The following is a 23,593-nucleotide window of genomic DNA, read 5'->3' on the forward strand; positions in this document are numbered from 1 at the left end:
TAGGTATATATACACTCCAACACTCTTTCACAAAATTAAGCAATATATATTAATCATCGATCGGCGTACTGACACCTGTGCGAGAACATAGCGAAATCGTTTGAGAACTTTTAGCCTTTCGGCTGCCACAACGTGCGTTTCATACGTAAACGTACTAATGATTTATACATCTATAAAAGTACCTACTGAAGTAGATTTTTTTTTACAGACTCGACTCAACACTATTAAACTGTACGTCAGCGAACGTTTTGTAAAATCAATATACGTCGTAGTCACGTTACATGTGTCGTTCATTGATACTAAATATTTTCGATTGCAAATCATTTTTGTTTAATATTTTTTTATTTTAAATATCATAGGAATATTTATATATATACAAATAATGGCATGGTGTGTTTTATTTCCTAAGTTTTTTTAGTATCCGTATGATCTATACGACCCTGAATATTTAATCATTATCAATCTTCCACTATAAATAATACTGTAGCCTTACAAATTTAATTTTACACTTATTCAAAAAAAAATAAAAAAAAAGTACCTAAAATGGTGAGAAATGATTAAATCAACAGTTTTGTTAGTTTGAGAAAAAGGTGCCCTTAGACTGTGATACTCATATTGACAGTTGAATTAATATGCTATATCAAATAAATGGAGGTGTATTTAACTAGTTAAGGATACGTTATAATTATTATTATTATTAAGTTATTATAACTATGATAAAGTTTACTGCATTTCAATTATCAATACGTTTCAAATATATTGCCTATTAACATTACAGGTAAACGTACAGTAATTATCAAAAGTTGACAAGTGATTCTAATGTACAGTTTTAATTTGTACTTAAATAAATATCGACAAATCATGCACAGTCTTAGGACTTGTTACTGAGTCAAAAATAGAATACCATGTATCAATAAATTAATGACAACTTTAGAAGAACGTCTTCAAACTATTTTATGGGTGTGTTGAGTAACAAATTGTAAGAAAAAAATGTAAATGTAAAATATACATATTATGTATCGTTTAACTAAAAATATATCGAAAAAAATTTAAACCTATTTTATGAATAAAATACATATATCAAGTGTAATATAATATTTTATACAGACAAATTTGTCGATCGAAATACATAGAAGTAGACAGTTTCGTCACAATATAATTGAAAAGTTACATTGATAATACCGAAGTTTTCACTGATACAACTTTCGAACACGACTGCCGAAGGGTTTTGACATATAGAACTCTGCTGTTTATTAAAAATCTGATGGATAGTTCTGATCGAAAACTTGGCACGACAAGACGCGTTGTTATAATGTCGGTCGAATATGAGTTCTTGTTACGTTAATGTTAAAACGACGGGGGGCTTTCGCCCGGAAGCTATGTCGAAAGCATAGTGCGTTGTTCGCTCTCCCACATAGCACTTAGACGATAATACAACGGAATAATGATTTTTTTTTTTTCATTTTATTTATGTAAATAAAATTAATCATGTTGTTATTCGTAACTACCGTGCGGAGGAAAATACAATCCGTTCGAATGGCATCTCGGAAACAACGTGCGCGTCGCGACGAAGCACACGGTCGGCGTAAAAACGGTACCGAAAGACTGAGACAATCGCATCTCGAGTTACGTATAAATACTAAATTCGTATTTTTACGCGTGTGCAAATGTTTAACATTCCTCGTATATTTAACAGTGATTTGAGCACCGGTTTTAAGCGCATAAACGTATTACATCAATTACCGCTAACGAATATAAAAATAAATTAAAAATAGACCTTATGCCGAGTCACAAGAACGTTAAGTGTTAATAAACTTTTAGTTGCATTGTTAGATCGACTAGTAATAACTTTTCAATCTCCGGGGACCATTAAAGTATACATGTTTTATCCCGTTCTTTCAGATCATACTTGAATTATATCTTCTATTGCATGTTTAATGCGATTTACTCGTGGTATAATGTTTTAATTTTTCGATTGTCTTGATTTCCCTGGAGATCGTTTGTCCTTCATGTTTTCGAGTTACAAAAGATAAGTTACGGCATGTCGTCATAGCATTAATTTCTATATCCATGATATCGATGTCTCCTGTTTTAGTTTTTTCTCCGCCCACGCGGTAAAACGTTGAGCTAATTAAATTATATATATTCATATTGAAAATCATTATCTCGTTTAATGCAAATACCATTTTATCGAAGATTCATAGTTTATAAATGTAAGTTATTATATGTTACATAATTCTAATAAGTTTTTTTTCTGCATTAAAACCTGTGCAATCAAATTATGTATTTTATTTATTTTAAATTTCAATGGTCATTAGTAAGAATTGTAATTATTCTGAAAAGTAAATACTTTTATATATATATATAATACGGCAAATATTTAAAATACCCACTATATAGATTAAAAAATGTTTGATATTTTTTAGGACCAACGTTTTTGAAACCCAAAAATTGTACATAATTATCTAATAGGCTATTCTACAATAAATACTGTCGTAAATTAAAGCACTTAAAAAAACATTTTTGTTACATAATTATTGATGTATATTTAACCATAATTTAGAAACATTGGTGTAACGTGTTGTATATTATGTACAAAATATAGTTTTCTTGTAGAAAAATATAAAATATAAATTAATTTATCATCAAAAAAAAAAATAATAATAATAATAATAATAACTAATAGCATTCTAAATTTCCGTTAGAAAAATAAAATAATACAAGACTTCTTATTTGTAAACAATATATATTTAACTCGTGGATTCAACTATTTACACAAAAATATTATTTTTTCGACCGTAAATTCTAAAGAAGAAAATATTAAAGGCTAAAATTAGATAAACTTCTAAGAAATAAAGAATGCAAATTCAGCGAAGTAAAAAAGAATTTCACACTTGAATTATGGAGAAAAGTTCAAGAACTTAAACTTACACATGCGTATGAACATACAATTTTTTCAGGATTTATAAATATTTGAATACACTTTTTCCTCTTTTGTACCGATGGCTAAACTCGTTACTTTGTGAGTATTTCACTTTTACTTTCTTTTCTTATTTTATTTTTTTAGTTTTTATAGCTCCAGCAATTTTATTTTTGTTTTCTATTTCTTTAACATAATCCAATCAAACTTGTCAAAGTTCTATATTCACCTAATATAATATAAATAACGTGATAGAATGACAATAAACTGCAAGTATTCAATAAAATTCAATTGTTTACTTAAATCAATAATGCAATATTCATGGGGTGCATATTTTTAGAGCTGCAGTTATCGAGACAGAATTTAATAGTTTCTAATCGCTCTTCCATCTAAACGTATGTTGAACAAATTATTATTATTATAAGCTAAGGGTACCCTTAAATTTATAATTTCGTATCATAATTTGTGTTCAATAATATTATTGTTATTACATTTCTTAATATCAATTTTAAACATAACTGTATATGAAATCATTTTTTTAGTGCATCTGCATATGTGCAGATGGTAGATAGGTAAACTTTTATACAAATAAATTTTTTTATACGTTTTTTTTTACACTATGATATTGTAGTAATGCAAATTATCTAATGTGTATTAATTGAATTATTATTCAATGTTATCAAAATAAATTTAAAACGTATACGCATCCACAGTTATTACCTATAATTAGTGTAATAAAACTAACGTACGTAATGCACACCCTGTTCATATATAGTAGATGTATTTTGAGGATCTTAAAACTATTAAAAAATACACTAAAGGCACGTTTCGGGCAACCGATTCACCATAAGATAAGAATGCACGCAAATAAAATAAATAATATTATGCAGTAGTTACGTGCGGAACGGATATGGAATTCCGGGATGTCATATTATATACACTTGTGTTTTATACACGCACATTTCACATACACTCTGTACGCGAAATATTCTCCTCGACATGAAATATTATGAATATCTATGAATTTCTCTTTGAAACCCTTATAACACACACCGTGCAGCACATTCAAATACGGCAAAAATAAACGCTATGGTGCGCTAGTAAGAGACTTGATATTAGAGTGTCTATACTAACGTTTATTATACAACGATCGAATTTCAAGTATTTTTACATTCCTAAAACCATGGTCCAGCCAATGTCTAACGTCTGTGTTGTAAGATTCATTGTTGAGTCAATATTTCAAACACATACGATGATTTACGAAATATATCCAAACCGGAACAAAAAAGAAGTAAAATAAATAAGGGCGATAGTCGTACGTTATGGTATCGTATAAGCAAACGCCCAGCGGGAATAATAACTAGTTTTAAGTTTAGTAAAAGTAGACATTTTGAGAAATTAAATCTTTATGTAAATATTCCAATTCATTTTTACATTAATTATCATACTTTTTTTGTACTCCATAAAATTGTTTGTCTTCTATATTATATAATTTTCTATATTAAAAGACTCGCAGATTTTAATATTTATATATTACCTAAACATTCCTTTGAAACTACAAAACAATAGCTTATACGAAGTTTTTAACCTCTTGAAATGATCAAATTTTCATTAAAACAACAATCAAGAAACTACTTACTAAAAACAAAGGATTTTATACGTACATGTTGTAACTAAAAAATCTCATCTCAAAAAGTTCATTTTATTTGTGAAATATATTTGTTAATACAGTTTAAATAAAATGATGAATATTCATTTTAATGATTTTATTTACTTCGAATTATTGTTTCAAACGAATTCCCTCATATTTAATGACCGTGAATATCTGCTTCAACGTGACATATCAAAATAAATGTTTTGGAGAAACAAAATAATGATAAACCTTTAATGTATATTTTAGCATTATAAGAATTTAAAATAAGTTTTAATTCAATAATTACGTGTGTGTGTGTGTATTTATGTATCATATATGAATACAAGAGTGTATCCTTAAAAGCTACTAGATCACAAAACGCCAAATAGGATTCCACTCGCAATGACATTGAGGTACAGAATATACACAAATGTGGTGTTGAATACTACGAAACACTGCCTGTACTTAGTACATGGTACTATGTGCAAAAACATTAGGTTCATAAGGACACAATGTCCAACAAGTTTGGCAGTCAAAAAAAAGTTATTGTGTGACATTGGTGACATGGAGATGACGTGAAGAAGAACAGACGTCGACCGTGGTAAATGTACAAGTGAAAAACGAAATTTACTAGTCATATTATGCATCGTCTACTTTTCCAATTTTCTTTTCCATATAATGCCACCACCTATATTTGTTATCTCTGCCATCAGCATATTATTATTATAGTTTTTTGTGTTCTTTTTTGGTTGCATACTTAAAAAACGATAAAAATCGTTAATCGTATTAAGAGTTTAGAAATCGAATTTAGTTTTCTTGATATAAACATGCATAATATGCATTGCTTATACATGGGTGTATATGGTTCGTGCATACAAATTATATCATACTCATGTACATATTTAAAGAATAATTAAATTTCACGTTTTTTGAAACTATTTTATATAAACATCACATTCGAATATCGAAACAAGTCAAAATGCATTTTTAAGAGTACATTATTTAAGCATAGTGTACATTTTACAATACTTGAAAATCGTGATTAACGTCGATAGAGAAAAAAATTCATTTTTATTCGCAAAAAATGCATTGGTGTCCTGTACAGCCATAATGATTGAAAAGTAGGTTTACTTTTTTGCGAATTTCGTAAAATCGTTGCTAACCAAGTATCAATATTTTTATCGTACCGTTTGCACAAGAATATGGAATAGCGTACTTGATTTTAACAGAAATAATTCACCATACATTTTTATATACTAGCCTTACACGTTTTCAATACTATAGCCTATAAAGGAATCAATATTAGACTTAGAAATGTTATGAGTTATAAACCCATCTTATATTATTCTACCTGACGATAAGCGGCGTAGGAAAATTGAGTCTAAAACGAATTTATCTTTTTTCGAAATAGGTAAACTGAATCCCAATAATAATATTGAAATTGGTAAATTGAGTACCATATATAAAATTTAAAGAGGTAAACTGAGTCCCTCGTATAACAGTTAAAGCGGCAAATTGAGTCCCGTCTAAAATATTTAAAGTATTTAAATTATAAATATAATCGTTGATATAAATTCACCGATTACCATAGGTAAGTATATCTTATCGTTACGTCGTTAAATATTATTATATTTCGCTCCATATTCTTACGCATTTTTTATATAAGTACCTAACTATCTACAAAAACGATGGATGTGATAAGTGATAAGTGATAAATGTAAGTTTAATGTACGTCGTATAAAATTGCGTTAATATAATTAAAAGTGTGTTGAATAAAAAAAACAGCATTTCACTGCATTTCAAATTGCCGCTTTAATTTTTATACAAGGGACTCAATTTACCGACTTAATTTTTTTACGTGGGACTCAATTTACTGATTTCATTTTTATAAAAGGGACTCAATTTACCTAAAATTAATATAAGAAACTCAATTTATCAAACCCAATGACAAGTTCCTTATAATTTTATATTTGATATTTTATTATTTACTTAATTAAAAACACCACAACAAAATGTACTTATTACAAATCACTTCAATACATAGTATGTGTATAATATCATATCATACCATCGTACATTCGAAGTATTAATAGCCTAAATTAAAAAAAAAAAAATACGGCCATATTTTTACACTTTTTTCGTTTAATTTGATTCTCATTAAATTTACTAAATAATAACTTAAACGAATTTTACGACGGTAAAAATAAATGATATAAGAAAATAAAATTATTCTAGGGTTATTCTATTTTAAAGTATTCTCATAAAGTATGAACATTAAGAACAAAAATTAATAAAATAAATTTTTCCTTAGACCAAATAATTTATGGAGCTCCAATCGTTCTATTCTCAGCCACTATAATGGATAATAAGGTATTTCACTGACTTGCTATAAAAATAATTGTAGGTATTTATACGTCACTCACGAAAAGTTTAAATCGAAACAGTACATGATCAAGTTAAATTTATGTGAGTATTTGCAATCCATTTAAAAATGTTTAAATTTTCATAATATTATTTATAATAATAATTTAAAAAAAATAAATGAATTTAATATAGATTCAATGTTCGTATTATCAAGAGTTTCGAATACACTAAATTCCATACAGGTTTTAGAGATGAATTCCTACAGCAGTAAAAATTATTCACCAGGCATAATGAAATTTTTTAATACATTAATATAAATATTCATATGTTAAGAAAATATTTAAAAGACGTAAAAACGCAACTTTGATTATTAAGTATTTTAAAGTGGCCGTATTCATTGTATATTTTGTACTTCATTCCTTGTACCCATAGTAATCAAAAACATTACAGTGTGTTAATGCGGCAAACGATACGCTTTCCCGTTAATATTTTAATACTATCACTCAAAATAACTTTAATCGTAAATATTGGCATTCCATAAAATCATATCATCCTGATCTCACCGAGTTCCATGAAAATTATATTTAAAATTTAATTTTTAAGTCACTATAACTCGTTCAAAACTGCAGTGAAATATTCATTTATTTTAAAGTTTAAAAAATAAAAACCACATTTATTAACAAAATTTTATATTTTTTTTAACCCATATACTATGAATAAATTTACTATGTAAAAAAAACAAAATAAAATAAATTCTTAAAAAAAATTACAATTACTAATTACATGATAACGACGAAAAATAATCTTGTAACCGCTAACCTTTATATAATACTTACGACTTATTGAAAATATATCACGAATACTGTATTTAATAATAAGCGAAATATGGTATGCGTAGATAGGTTTTATACTGGTTACATTTAGTCGAATTTCAAAATTTATATTTTATTATAAAAAACGAACACCAAAAATGTTAACAAGCCAAGTTTCCGACTCTCTTCGGATTTCGATCACTCGATTATTGTTAACTGCTGACTGCGATAATAGTGTACGAACGTTTTTATGAGTTTCATGGAATTTGGTGTATATTTTTTAAAGGAAAAAATATTTTCTTTTTATAGGAATAATTATTTGTGTAGTCAAACGGTCAATCCCGACCATCTTGTCAACCGCATACGACTTGAACGTTGATTTTTTTATATTTTGTTTTTATTTTTATTTTATGTACCTATGTATCGTCACTAACGATTTGGACTCATCAATTAATTATTATCGTCATTGAAAATCCGACCACTTAAGTCTAATTTTTAATTAAGAAAACTAATTTCTCAGTTCATTTTTACAAAAAAACGTTTGACCATTCCTACTGTATAATGTAAGACAGAAGAAAATTACTCGATGAAAACAGATTTTCAATTTTTACCGCATCTACGCGCACATCAAGAACACGTGTAGTAAGCCCAAGGCTAAGCATATTTAATAATCAATAATCAATATAATTTAGTATAGATATTAATAAATAGGCCTACGTGCAGGAAATGGATAAAATAAAATAATTTAATAATCAATCAAAAAATTAATACACCTGCATGCAGGAAATTCAGGGCAAAGGTGGAAACTATAAATAGTTTTCACCTCTAAACATAATAATATTAAATCAACAGTAAAATAAAGTAATTTTAGAAATAGGCCACTTTTACGTCATTGGAACCCTTATAAATACGGGTTGAGCATTTAGCATTATTCAGAAGTAGATAGGTAGTTCTAATAGAAAGTGTTATACTGGCCATTTCCCGTATTAATAAATTATTGCTCGTCGTGGACTTTGTTACAGCCACATCACCGCGATTGTATAATTTTTAGCCCAGAATAACTTGTTATTTTAATTTTTTGTGTTTTTAAATGTTTGTTAATTTATTGTGATACATTAATAAAAACAGTAAGTTTATAAGTTTAATATACCAGTGTTTAATTATTTACCTACCTATCTCTTTCAACCCAACGTCTCAAGACATCATACAACGTGCTACGTCGTTAAATAATTAATGTGGTACCGATCGTAGTGTCCTGCACAACGATCACTACACACGACTGAAAACCGTTGGCAGAAAGATTTTATGTATGAGTCCCACCGACGTAGAAATTATAAAAATCTGGAAGAATACTGACGACGGTAGCAAGACTCAATAGGATGACAGGATTAATAGAAAGAAAAGAAGCACCGAAGCCGGTATCCTGGGACAAAAATGGAGTGGTAGAACGGGAAGACGGGGAAGTTTTCGGAGGCTTTAGGCCATAGATATATAAAAGATACGTGGACGATGACGAAACAGTTTGCTGGAATAAAGATAGAGCCGTGTGGTCGTAACAGCAGCAGCCCGTTGAGAATCTTTCGGGAACTATAAAGAACCCTTTGGCAGCCACCATTTTTTTATCTTTCAATTTTTTATAAATATGGATGTAATTATGTGAGTATATATATATAGTTTTCTACACATTGTTCAATACAAATTTTAATTTTACTTTAGGATCCTGACCCAAATTGTTCATGACGACCATTATGAATTCAATAAAATAAAAAAAAAAGACGCATAGACAATGAAAATATTAACTACATAATCGACAATCTCTTCTTTCAAAATTCAATAATAATGGATACACTAGACATTAAATAGTTAAGTAACAAATATATATTTTTTTTTTTATCTTCACAAAATTATTAAATATATACTCTTGTATCGGCAAAAGCTTACGTTTTTTTTTTTTTTTTTAAACGCTGTAATTACTTTTCTTATCAACGCAGTTAGCGTACAGTAATATTATATTTTGTTAAACTTTCGTAGATATTTTGTACGTTCATGCGAATTAAATTCTAACTATTTAACAGTTAATGTTGTTTAATTTACATTAAACAATTTAATGAGCCTCATCAAGAATGCTATACTGTAAACTTTAGAATCATTGTAGTCACAATAAACTAAGAAAACTGTGTAATAATATGAAGTTCAAAATAAAAACATACGTGTCGTTCCGAATTTTGTAGAAAATTAAAACAGTGAAAATCACATCAAGTTCACGTATCATCTGTATTGTTTTCTTTAAGAAAACTCTACTCTATTTCACTTGAACAATAATTATAAAAAATATTATTATTCTTACGCTATAAAAACAAAAATTTTGCAATGTTTCCTGTATTTTATAACATACATTATACGAGTGTATAAGAGTGTATAATATTGGGTTTATATGATAATTACAAGTTATTTTAATTGAAAAATTTCCATATTTTTACATAAGATTGACTAGAAATATTAAATTAAAGTCAAACAAAAAGATATTGATTAAACAAAATGCCGACTAAAATCAATAAATGTGTTTATTTTAAAAAACTGTTTTTGATTTTTTTTTTTTTATATATATAAAATATACATACATAATTCTGTAGGACTTTGTGTAGCAATTTTCATATGAATCATTTTTGACAAATATGTTACAACAAAAGAAACTAAATCTAAATATTTTTTTATTTATTAGTTTGAAAATAAATTAAATACATTTTAATAACTCAATACTTAGTTAATCTATATATATATATATATATATATATATAAATCTCGTGTTACAGTATTTGTGACCATATTCTTCTAAACGACTTAACTGATTTTAATGAAAGTTTTTATTTACATTTGGTAAATCTTTGAATAAGTTTTTATCTATTTTTATACTTCTAAGTGCTACTGTTTAATAAATCATAGTTTAATTTAATAATTTTTGACTCAGTCGATAACTGCACAGTTGAAAAAGAATTATTAAATGATATTATTAAAAAACTATTTAAAAACCATTAATTTTATTTTTGGTATTAAATGACGGTTATTGCATAAATATTAAACAATAAGATTCCGTAAAAGGTGCCAAAACAAATAAGAACGTTAGTTCGAAGGATTAATATGCATATCGGTTGATGATTAGATGTGATCAGGACAACGTTATTCTACGATGTCGTGAGCTTGGTCACAATTCATGGTCAACATGTATATAAAGATAGAGAGCGAACGATTACGATACTTGCGATTCAATCAAAAAAAGCTGCGTATGGAAGATTCTCAAAACAATTTTTAGATATCGTTGATGGGAATGTTACTACAGACGAAACAGGATACATACAATTATCGACCAATTTCTGCACAATCATTGATTCCCAAGATGCTATCATTGATCAGATATTTCCCAATGTACACAGACAATACACAAATCATGAGTGGCTGGCAGAGAGAGCAATTTTAGCAGCAAAAAAAATGTACATGACAATGAATTGAATCTCAAGATACAACATTTGTTACCAGGCCACTTGATGTCATACAAATATATTGATACAGTTTGCGATGCTACTGAAGCTGTAAATTATCCAACAGATTTTTTAAACTCAATGGATTTACCAGACATGTCACCACATGATTTACAACTGAAGGGTGGATTTTCGGTTATTTTGCTTCGTAATTTGAAACCACCACTGTTGTGCAATGGCATGCGATTAGTCATTAAAAAATTAATGAAAAATATTATCGAAGCCATCATTTTAAATGGTTAATTTCGAAGTGAAAATATATTATTACCGCAAATCCTTATTATACCCACAAATGTAGCAATACAATTTAAATGTCATCAATTTCCAATTAGATTGACATTTGCAATAACTATCAATAAGTCTCAAGGCCAAACGATGTCTGTCTGTGGCTTAGATTTGAGCAAATCATGTTTTTCACACGGACAATTATACGTGGCGTGCTCTCAAACCATCCAGATTGTTTGTGTTGCGAAAGATGGGATAGTAAAAAATATTGTACACTCTGTTGCATTAAAGGATTGATATTGTTTTTTATTAATACAGTCATAATTAACGATTTTAAAGTATCAATTTTAATAAATTATTAAAAAAATAAATGTTTTTCATTTTTATATTTTGTCACTGTTCACAGCACTCCATACCTCTTTCACTTATATACCACATCCTTACACACCTATATTAAATTAATTATTTTTTTCTAGTAAAATATTCTCTAGAAATAATTTATATGACAAAATAACGTTTGTCGGCTCAGCTAGTGAAATAATATAAATCAATTGCTTCAGATGATATTACAAAGATTAACTCACTTTTCAATATCAATTTTGAAATTTTAAATCGAATGAAAAAAAAAATGGATTTATCCTTTTAAGTGTAAATCCGCTTCCGATTTCTACTGTCGAGATTTTTAGGGATTTTGTTCCTTTATATTATCTTTTTTCTTTTCGTAAAATATAAGTACAGTTAATTCTGAAGGAGAAAATGTTCTGTTGATGTGAATATTTATATGAGTACAACAATATAGTAAGAAGCACTCATTACTAACGTAAGCATTTGAGTAGAAGAGAGTACTCAAACGTATAATGGTCACTAAGCACAACTTACATAATATATATGTAAACCCTTTATATATGTTAACCCTACCAGTAGTCCGAATAATATGAAGTGAAATGTGTACGTGTATATAACTATGCATTTGTGTTTACAATTATCCACATTAATTATAAAATACAAAAATATAATTATATGATAGTCACAACTTGCACTCAAAATAATTGTTATCCTTTGGGGACTCAGCATCATCGTTGTACATCATTGTAGCATTTTTAATAATAATATCAATAACGAATTTTCGATGGTGTTCACGGTTAGACTTCATTGAAATTTCACCAATGTTATCGGAACTACCATTCGATTAAAAAACGAGTGGAGTAATAATTAAATTAGCGAATTCGGTATATAACGAATAACCGTATGTGGTATTTAACTTGTGTACAACCCGAATTTTCATACGTAATTGCTTGAAGTCGTGGGCTGTGAAAAAACATTTAAAAAGGGATGAGGAAGAAGACCAACAAATTATAAACAAATATTATTAAAAAATAAAAGAGATGAGTCGCTTCAAAATTATGTAAAAAACTAACAATACCAACCGAATTTTAGTTTTACATTCCATTTGCCTAATTACTTGAATACAATTTTACTATTGATTAATTTACAACGGTTTTATTTTCATTTGATAAAAGTTTTTTTTTTCTTCATTTCATATTTTAGGTGGTTTTTTAATTACGTGATATTTAGTGTATAACACATACCCTTTTATACATCACTGCAGTCAGTAAAACACTATAACGCGCATATGTTCTGTTCACATACTTCCTACCACCGTTACCACTACAATAATATTACAAGTATTATTTGTGCATAAATATGTGGTGACCAGTCGCGAATCGACAAGAACAGAAAGTTTCCAGCGTTTATTTAAACGAAAAGTAAAACAACAATAAAATCTAACCTACCGAAATATACGAATTAATGACGCAAAGGTATAAAACCATTTTACCGAGAGTCGCATTTAAGAGCAAGCAGCTAAAGCGGGCTTTCGGAGGGAAAAACTTTTAAGTGTGCAAAATGAACATTTTCGACTAATCCGATAATTGCCCGTGACCCTGAAAAATAGTAACGGGATGCTAAGCTAAAATGGAATATATATAACCCCAGTAATAATATTTTCATTAAATTAATAATTATATAAATATAATTATTTTTACAATAAGCTTATTTACATTTTTACGTCAAGATGTAAGATGCGATTGCTTAATAAAAGAATTTATCGGGACAGGGAGGCAAGAAAGGAATTGATTTCCTCCTTAAAAAAATAAAATTTTCTTTATCCTTAACGCATGTTTCTCTGTAATACTAAAGAAGTAAAGATAAAACGTTTGTGAGTTATTAATATAGGACTATCAAGTTTATGATAATCATGAAATTATATTCGTTCAATAATTTATGAATACATTCGAAGTGAGAAAGCGAAATCAACGATTTTTATTTTAAAATTAATTATACGATTGTTTTATATTTAATTAAATAAATACACTAAAATATGGAAAATTTTTGTTTTACCTTCTCGCGAAGAACTTATTATACTCTACCTATAACATTTTTAACAAGCCTTGTGTTCTAATATAATTATCTATAAATCTATTAATATATATCTTTAAATTATTATTTAAATGTACACGTATATTTGGCCACCTGGCTTAGATACAACCCACACCTGTAAAACCTATTTATTAGACGTCCATGGTACTTATTTATACACATAAATATATTTATAATTTTTTATTAAATATGAATTGAATTAGATACCTATTAGATACTAAAGATAAATAGTTATTATATTACTAATGCTATAACGAGTTTGTCGGCTACCGGGAAGTGTATTACCCGTTTCATTTCAGTATTTTCAACTCATATATATATATACTATATTATATAGGTACCTACAATGTTTAAGTGCTTTTGATCGGATTCCCAATGCAAATGTTTCGTTGAACCAGAAATAATCTGAAACCTCGTTGTATTGCAGACTTTACACAAATTAACATCCTATTGCCGTAATATGCTTAAATAATGAGATGCATTTTAATTAATTTTTAATGGACAAATCACAAACAACGTTTTTACACGATTTTACGTGTCATATACCATATTGATCCCGATCTGATTACACCACGGTGTTCGATAAGTGTATTTTATCAATTTCGCCAATGATTCAGATTTAATAGGTTGATACAGGGTAGGTGCAAGGTAATGGCAATCTGAGAATATTCTTAGAGTATCATACTTTATAGGAATCTTAAAAAGTGAAGCTTAATTTGAAAACCTACAAATGCATATTTTACTTATTAATAAGAAGTTATAACTACATAATTTAAATATGAAAATATTTAATCAAAGTTATTATTTAAACGGTATTTATTTATTCTAATAAAATCATTATAAATTATATCGGAAAAGTTACATAAAATAAAAATTAATGAATGGAGGATTAATTATGCTTAATTTTTTTATTTTATTTTTTTTTTTTTTTTTTTTTTGCTCGACAAATATGTACTTTGTCAAAAACTCCCGAAAACTTTTCCTCGGGACTCGTAATGTCTAACACCGCTCCAGGGTAACGGTATGAGTTTAAAATGAGTGAATTGTGAATATAACCGCTCTCAAAAGACATGTTACTCCCTCCTTCCATTCACTACTATGAATTTATACTACAATGTGGAATTAAAAATTGTACATGAATACCAATGGAATATATTTATAGTGAAGATATTAAAAATAGAATCTTAACTAAGACTAATAACTGGTTTTTATTTTTTATTATCACATTCATTTAATTTATATTATTTAGTTAGAATTTGGTAGCTTTCAACGGAAACGAAAAATTATGGAATCGTTCATAACAAAATATTACCATAGTTATTGTATCAATAAACTAATATGAATGTTATTTCGGTTCGCGTGTTATATAAGTTTGATAATAAACAATGAGGGCGTAAAATATTTACATAGGTGACATTCAAATTAATTAATTAAATCCATTCCATACGTAAGACTTCAATTAAAAATAGAATAATGTGGAGTAGATAATAATGACATTATTCATATATAAAAAAAAAGCAACACAGAATTAAAAAAATTCAAAAGAGTAATTAGAATACCTATGTAAAGAAACTTGCTTAATTAATAATTTTTCTAATGGTGCCAGCTATAGGGTAATTTTAATTTTTTTTTTTTTTTTTTTGTCAATATTGTACATTATAAGAATACCATTAGTGTGTAAATATAGTCGAATTTATCAACATTCATATGATAAAATATATTTACGTATCACTAGTTTAATTTGATAACTTAATTTGTATAGGTATCCCAAAACCTTTTTAGCAGTTCATGTACATGACAAACACTATACAAACGAGATACTGTGTTACCAAAAAGGAAAGAAAATACAATTTATACATTTTGAAAAAATCATTATCCCTTTATAATAGATACACAAATATAAATAAAAATATTCTTTATTCATACTATAATTCGAAACGTCATTTTTTTGCAATCGTAAATTTAAACTAGTATATTAACTGTTTATATAATTAAAGTCATATTTTTTTGGTGTATGAGATACACGACCCGTAGCCACGCCTGTGACCACATGTACTGATAGCTCATAGTTGTAAATGCAAAAAATAAAATGAATAAAACATTTTTAAAGATTTTAGAAAAAAAATGTATCATAGTATCTTTGCAATCATTACAAAAAAAAATTATTTTATGGGAGATTTGATAATGTTAAAAAAATTGAAGTAGGTTACAATATGTTTGATCATAGTAAGTGCTACGCATGACGATATGTTTATATACAGTCCTTAAATGGTTTGCTTTTAGAATAAACAATGTATCAGGCATGTTTAATATACCTAGTTTATTTTTTATAAAAAAAGTTAAATTAAAAAATTGTTTTATTTTTTTACACAAATATTGTAATTTTTTGTTATTATGTTAAAAAAATAATAATGAAGTCTGTATATCAAAAACTCAGTTTATCATTATAAAGTTTCAATATTATTATTATTATTATTGATGCTGTTTTTAATATTTACACATGAATTAACATAATAATATAATACGTTTAAAGATAAAAAAAATGTATAAGAGATTTGATTTAATGGAAAATCGAAAGAATATTGAATTCACAAATGAAGTTATTTGTCCACAACGTGGGTAGATATAACCATTGAACGTGTCGTATATAATTCATTGTTGGCGTAATCAATAACAACAGGCAAAAAGCGGTTTTACATAATTATTATCGCAGGCACGCATATAATTTGGAAACAAAAAGTATATATATATATTTAAATATCACTCTGTGCGCGTTACATATCGTTGAATACGTTTGAAATAGATGTTTCAACCTGGGTAAAATGCACTTATAATTGAGCATTGGGCGCCGTCTCCGGAACCAGCAAACACAAGCAAAAGTGTAAAAGTAATAAGGTATATAATTTTTACACTTGACCCAATTTGTTGTCCAACCCTCTAACCGTTCCTCCGTAAGAGCTAATTTATATATTTTTGGCGGTTGCCGGCGCTTGAGCATTATGTAAAATCACGGGTGAGGGGATATGAATAAATATTTTTAATGGTTATATAATAAATGCTGTTGTTGTTATTATTATTATTGATATATATTATTTTCCCAAATAACAGAGGAAACGTCGTCGTCGGATCAAGAAAAATTTCGTTAGTCACACCAATTTCTGATAACCCCTTTCCACCACCGGGCTTACCTGTATATTGTCGGTTGCACGTGATAATACTCACCAGTACGAACACGCAATATCTCAGTCTCATTTGCGTGCAGCACGCTATAAAAATGGAACAACAACAACAACAATAATAATAATAATAAAACCTAGTTGCAATCATTTGTAGGGTTTTTGCCGGGAGTCCCTGCAATATTGTGTCGAATATTTTTGTGAAACCTTGTTGCGGTTTTTAAATAGTATAAAGTATTATAAGAGCAAGCAAATTACTACGCTCAGGTGTTTGCGCAGCAAACAAAATTTAAATTTCATGTTTTCCCGCCGGTGAATGAAATTTGTATCATTTTCGTGGAATCCGTAGCAGTACGTTGCGTATCCGCCAGCCATCATCGGCGGCAGCGATAAGCCTTGGTATGCGACCGGTCAGGTACCTACGTAATCGCTTTGATATCATCGCGCGTAAACGTGTTCGTTGTTTCACGTTTACAAAATTTATCGGTTATGTTTTAGTAAAAGTTAAAGTGAAGTTCTCAGCGCCGCAAAGTCTCGATAAGTTCTTGTGTCTAAATTTTTGTGTGGTGGCATTAAGGCATTTTATCTTCATTTTGGTGTTCGGAGGTCATAGCCTTCGGTGATGAACGCTATCAGCACCATCTCTCGTCATCTTTGTGTCTTCGTGGTGTGCACCAAAGTCGTAAATAGGGTGAGGCGAGCGAGGCACTTGCCTTGGGCGCCTGAAGCTGGGGGGGAGGGGGAGGGGCGCAAAAATATTAAATTATTAACTTAAGAAAAAGTATTAATTATTTTCGGCATCTGCTTAATATCTACATTATATTTGCTATTAAAAAAGCAAGGACAATTAAATTATAAATAATAATTGTTTTAAATTATTTTATTATATTTTTATTATTATTAACTATTATTTTCAAACATTTAATAATTCGCAAATATAAAAGTTATTTGTTTACTATAATATAAGATGATAATTAATAATTATATACTTCTGGCTAACAATGTTATTTCTTGTTTTGCTAGAAACCTAATTACAGTTTTTCAGATTTTTCCGAATCATATCATACATATTAAAAGCTGTAAATGTAACAACCCTACAATCTAGGAGGTGCATTACTTTAGTTCTGCCTCAGGAAAAAATATGACTCGGTATGGTTCTAATGTGCACATCGAGATCCGTTCTTGACATTGTTTGCAGTCGATTTCTTGTGAAAACCACGTTGTCTTGTGTTCTGTTCCCGTTTGACCGTGTGGTATTTATCGTTCTAGCAACTATTGCGTGGCATTGTTTATCGGTATTGTTTTTTTAGACATATCTACAAGCGGTCATTGTGAGCAACGTGGTTTTGAATTATGTTGCGTTTCGCTGCAGACACGTGAACTCATCTTCATTGGTGACTTTGCTTTGGTGGTAGCACATACCAAGTATTGTGACTTTTATTTTTATATTTAGATATCTTTTATTTTTATTCATTTTATACACTGCAGTGTGCCATCGTAGAAAATTGTTAAAGTCACAGTGCTGGTGCGATCATGTACGATTAAATCCTCCATCGAACACAGTCGCATGTGAATGTTGATCGACCATATCTGTTCTCATTTGTGTAGAGGTCAACGGGCCTTACCGTCGAAGGCAAATTATATCGTTTTATTGTTGAATTATTGAATTATTTGAATTTTTCGTAATATTTATAAACAAAACTGTGATGTACTGCCGAAGGAAAATTATTTAATTTAATTTATTTATATTTATTATTTGTACGTGTTAAACAACAATATGAACACCTTTTATTTTATTTAAATTATACAGTCCACTTATTTGTTTAATTATTATTATTTATTCTCATTCTTTTTATTGAACTGGCGAACAAGATGGCCACCTTCTGTTGGTAGGCACTTGCCACGCCGACATTCTAGATTTCCCCAGTGAATTATTTTCCAGGGTTCCGATGGGGCCTCGTGTTTTCCAATCTTTTTTTTTTTAGCATACATCTTGCATAAATTGTATTTACCTTTTTCATCTCTTTCCAACAAGCTGACTCGCCTTCACGCAATGAACTTATCCTTATTCCTCACCATTCCGTTGCCTTGGAGAGCCTGGGTATGTGTGTATGTGTGACCGTACATGTGTGACCGTATATTCACTGGTGGCTACAAATCAGCCACAGTGGAACAAATATATTATTCTGTAATATTACGGAAAAAGAGAATTAAATTCACGTGATTCCCTGGGAGACCCTTTTGAACCCCATTCATCGGGCGTTCAATGAGCGCACACCTAACTCGCCGATATGTGTACGAACTTCCAGAGCAATTGGATATTGAAATATTTATCAAGGCAGTATGGGAACGTAAAACATTATAATACGCTCAAGACGTTGGTCTTGCTGATTCGTTGTCCGCTCATTAGAGCGGACAACGAATCAGCAACGGGATTGATATGGACGATGAATACGAATGTATACATTTATTGTACGTGTTATTATTATAAATATTTCAAAATCGATCGAATCGTTTCGCCGTCGGCATGTGCACGATAACTGTTCATCGAGAGTTCGTTAGATATAAAAACACCATCAGTCCCGATATAGAAAACGTGGCTTTTCCGGGTAATTGATCACGCAAAAATATACGAATTTCTTTCATTCGGTCTTCATTTTATTTATTTATTTTTTTTATTTTTGTCCGCGCTTTGAACAACCGTCACCGCGATAAGTTTTCCGAGCCATTCCTTTAGCCAGTCACGTAACGCAATCGGATTTCAACCGTTCTCCGCCGCAATCGCCCGGGAAACTCTTAACAGGAGTAATGGTCATGTAACAGTTGTAGACCAAAGAGGAACTCTGAAAAATTCAGACCACATACATGGGGACGCATAGAACTTTACGGTGGGCCACTAGCGTTCCTCTAATGAAACGACCGTAATGACCACCGCAAGAATTAATAGTAAATGACGGGCAATGGCATTAGCACTCCGAACATCCGTTAGTGTCCAACATATGTTTTGGAATGTAGAAAAATTAACGATTCCGTTTCACGGCGTGTGCGTGCGCGTTGCTTACGTTTTAAAACCGACTGACCTATACCCACAGAATGTACACGCGACGACTGAAAGCATAGCAGTGGAGAGGGGGAGAGGTGATTTTTGATACTTTCGTAAAATAAAAGTATTATAATTGCGTATGTAAAAGCTTGTGCTGCAGTATAACGAGTATGACCGCATACCATTATCCAAGCTCGTCGAGTAGATAATTGTTCAGTGAGAGACGATGAACTATAGTTCATCAATAGCGAACGCATTCCCATTTACCGTTATAAACGGTCTTCTTCACATCGCATATGATATGTCATTCGGTTGAAAACGCTATTGACGACTTATAACGTAACATTTTTTAGTTCATAAACTAATAAAGAGATATTTTGTTTCAAAGAATATATTATTTTATAACTGATTTTTAAATAATATGTGTTTAATAATAATACTCGTATAAAAACAGCAAGTTCAAAACCAAATATTAATAAATTTTAATGTAGATTGAAGAAGTTAGATGAAACAATTGTGACTACGTGAATAGATAAGGTAAGTTATTTTAATTATAAAATGAATTACAAAGTATCACTATAGTATGATTTAACAAAAGTTTTATAAATATTAACGCTATAACATTTCAATAAATATCTATATTATATACACACAAACAAAAATGTAATTTAAATGAGTGACGAAAATTCTGTTTTGAACAAACTGACGTTTTATATTAATTCTCAACATTTCAGTTTAGAAGCTTGGACCTCATCGATACATTACATTATATAGGTCATAACTACACATTTACTGCGATATTTATACAAGTATTAAACAATATCCAATATAATTTTAACAGTAATTTGTTTGAACATAAATATATAAAAAGATATATAATTTACACATATTAATGACAGTATACATTTTATTTGTACACGTTTAACTATTGTAATATAATTTATACAAATAAAATATATTTACGAGTATGTATATAATAACTAATCTTCCAATTTAAAGATGAATTTAAAAAATAAAATAAGGGATCTGATTAAGATAAGTTACACATAAATTTAACAAATAATGCAATAACAAGTTTTACAAAGTTTTAATAGTGTACTATAATTTTTATTAAAACTCAAAATTTCAAAAACTATTTTTCAATGTATTTCATTGGTATATTTTTTTCTTATTTAACTGTAGTAATCGCCTAATGAATATTTAACTTTTACGGAATCATTTCATGTTCAGCTATAGATTTTTTTATTAATTTATAATAATAACCTCAATCAACACATTATATCGGTAATATTGTTAATCGTATTGTTTATCAAATAGTTAGTATAATAGATATTTTTTTACAAAATATTTAAATTCCGTCTCGTGGGATGCTATTTCGAAGGAATATAATTGATGGAAAATTTCTTTATCTGTGTTTCTTTTTATCATTCTATATATATATATATATATATATATATATATTTATAGTTTCTATACTATAAAACGATTTTAACCACAAATACGGTAGTAATATCACACATTTAAATTGTGTACACATATATGTATACAAGTAGACGTAACAATGTACCCAAGGGGCTGATTACTTGTGTAATGTTAACAGCCAAATTCAGCAGAAACGAACCTTTAAAAACCATCACCTAAGTTGAAACGATAATGGCGCAGAATAGTACAAGTACTTCTGAAGAACGTGTCGTGAAATAGCAGCATTAAAGGCTAACGTCGTAAAATAATATGCTTGTTTATTATTTAGGAATAAAACAATATTTAACGATGATTAATCGTCGTATGTTTCTATAATGTGCCGTTTTCGGTATGACGATATCAACTCGGTGAAGTATAATAAAATTATAATGTTCCGGTGGCCTTAGAAACAATAATTACCAACAAATGTAAAATGAATTGTATGGTATACATTATTATAAAGAAAAAACAAGATTTATCCTTCTCATACTCGTGGTCTTCGTGGTGCGACAGTTTGAGTGCATATAATATTTTAAATATTACTTTCATCATATTTTTTTTCACATGTGCATGCTCAAATATAATATAAATATTATCATGATACATACATTATACACCATATAAATATATAATACACAACTTTATGGAATCAGATATAGACCTTGTATATTCCAAAAATATTTCCAATTTACAGTTAAATGAAAATCGCTGAAAAATTAGTTTTGTAAAGATTTCATAGCTGCAAGCCATCGAGAACCAGATGCCTGCAAGATCATTTGAAGAAACCACAGTCGTAGATCAACGTTAAATATCATTCACTATTGCTAAACTTTTTGTTTGGACATCGTGTAAGTAAATATACATTCGATTTCATTATTTCTTCAGCTAACTCATCTTATCAAACGACCAAGTAACATATCAATAATCCATCTATATATTAAATTAATATACAGGGTGTCCTTCAAGTCTTAAATAATTGCGAATGGTTTCACATTGTTAACATGTATCTGCATGCATCAAATACTTCTACATGAAAAATTAATATTATGATATACTCACACGGTGAAGTGGTAGACAAAGCATTTCCATCCAGAGGGTCTTTCTAAAAAATTGTACACCTTTCCTTGAAATGTTGCACCGGCCCGACGGTGTTCTTTGCTCAAGTAGCGGTTTTCCCATGATGATCCCGTCCTCTCGGCGGCCACCACAGTTCTCGGGTCCGCGACACCTCCAAACAAATAAAACAACGTTTAGCACCAACGGACTTAAGATATACGCGTCAGCATATTTACATATTTTTCTGAATTACACTAAGGTCAGCAGGTAATAATAATTTCAATTTATTTAGATTACCTAAGTACAGCACAGCGCGGTCTACTGCAGATATTGGTACTGCAAAATATTATATTAATAAGGCGTGCACGCAATACAGTAAAATGCAATAATGGTGATACTATGAACTCAATCGGAAAACAAGTTACACTTGTAATAGTTAAACAAATTAAGTGAAACAAATTCCACTTCGCATTTGATTTACATGTCATATTTAAATTGTTATTTGTTTGGACTTATACTGCAAGATATGATTTATGCTACCAAGTGACCTAAAAGGTGACTGCATTAATGGATAAAATAAATGCTATAAAACACTACAGTTATGTTTGTATAAATATATTTTCATTTCATACATCATATCTAATATATTTTACGAAACACAATATTTTAGTGGGAATTCTTAGCATAAAAGTAATATAGAAATAGAATATAAATAGAAGCTTACATACATCGTACGTACAAATCTACAGCTTCTGTACATAACATTACAGCCAGGGGTAAGCCTAGATGAGGGGTTTTAGATGTTCAAACTTCCCCAACATTTTAACGAATTCAGATAAAAAGTATTATTTAATATTTTTATACAATTTAAGTTTAATATTATAAACATTTCTCAGAGTTACTTATGTAGTCCATTGTCGATCTGTCT

The 23,593-nt window shown here is 29.1% G+C and overlaps 1 protein-coding gene across 5 annotated transcripts in view; it reads right to left on the bottom strand.

Moving 5' to 3' along the window:
- The window catches only part of LOC112694082 (potassium voltage-gated channel subfamily KQT member 1-like), a 300,584-nt gene that overhangs the window by 138,959 nt on the left and 138,032 nt on the right, over positions 1-23,593 (bottom strand). For all 5 annotated transcript variants that reach the window (XM_025569442.1, XM_025569441.1, XM_025569443.1 and 2 more), the window contains one exon: positions 22,669-22,837. In XM_025569442.1, coding sequence (XP_025425227.1) covers positions 22,669-22,837 — 169 coding nt within the window. The remainder of the gene's footprint in view (positions 1-22,668; positions 22,838-23,593) is intronic.

Source organism: Sipha flava, unplaced genomic scaffold (assembly GCF_003268045.1).
Source record: "Sipha flava isolate LNK unplaced genomic scaffold, YSA_version1 122_pilon_pilon, whole genome shotgun sequence".
In the NCBI taxonomy this organism is placed as follows: Eukaryota; Metazoa; Arthropoda; class Insecta; order Hemiptera; family Aphididae; genus Sipha; species Sipha flava.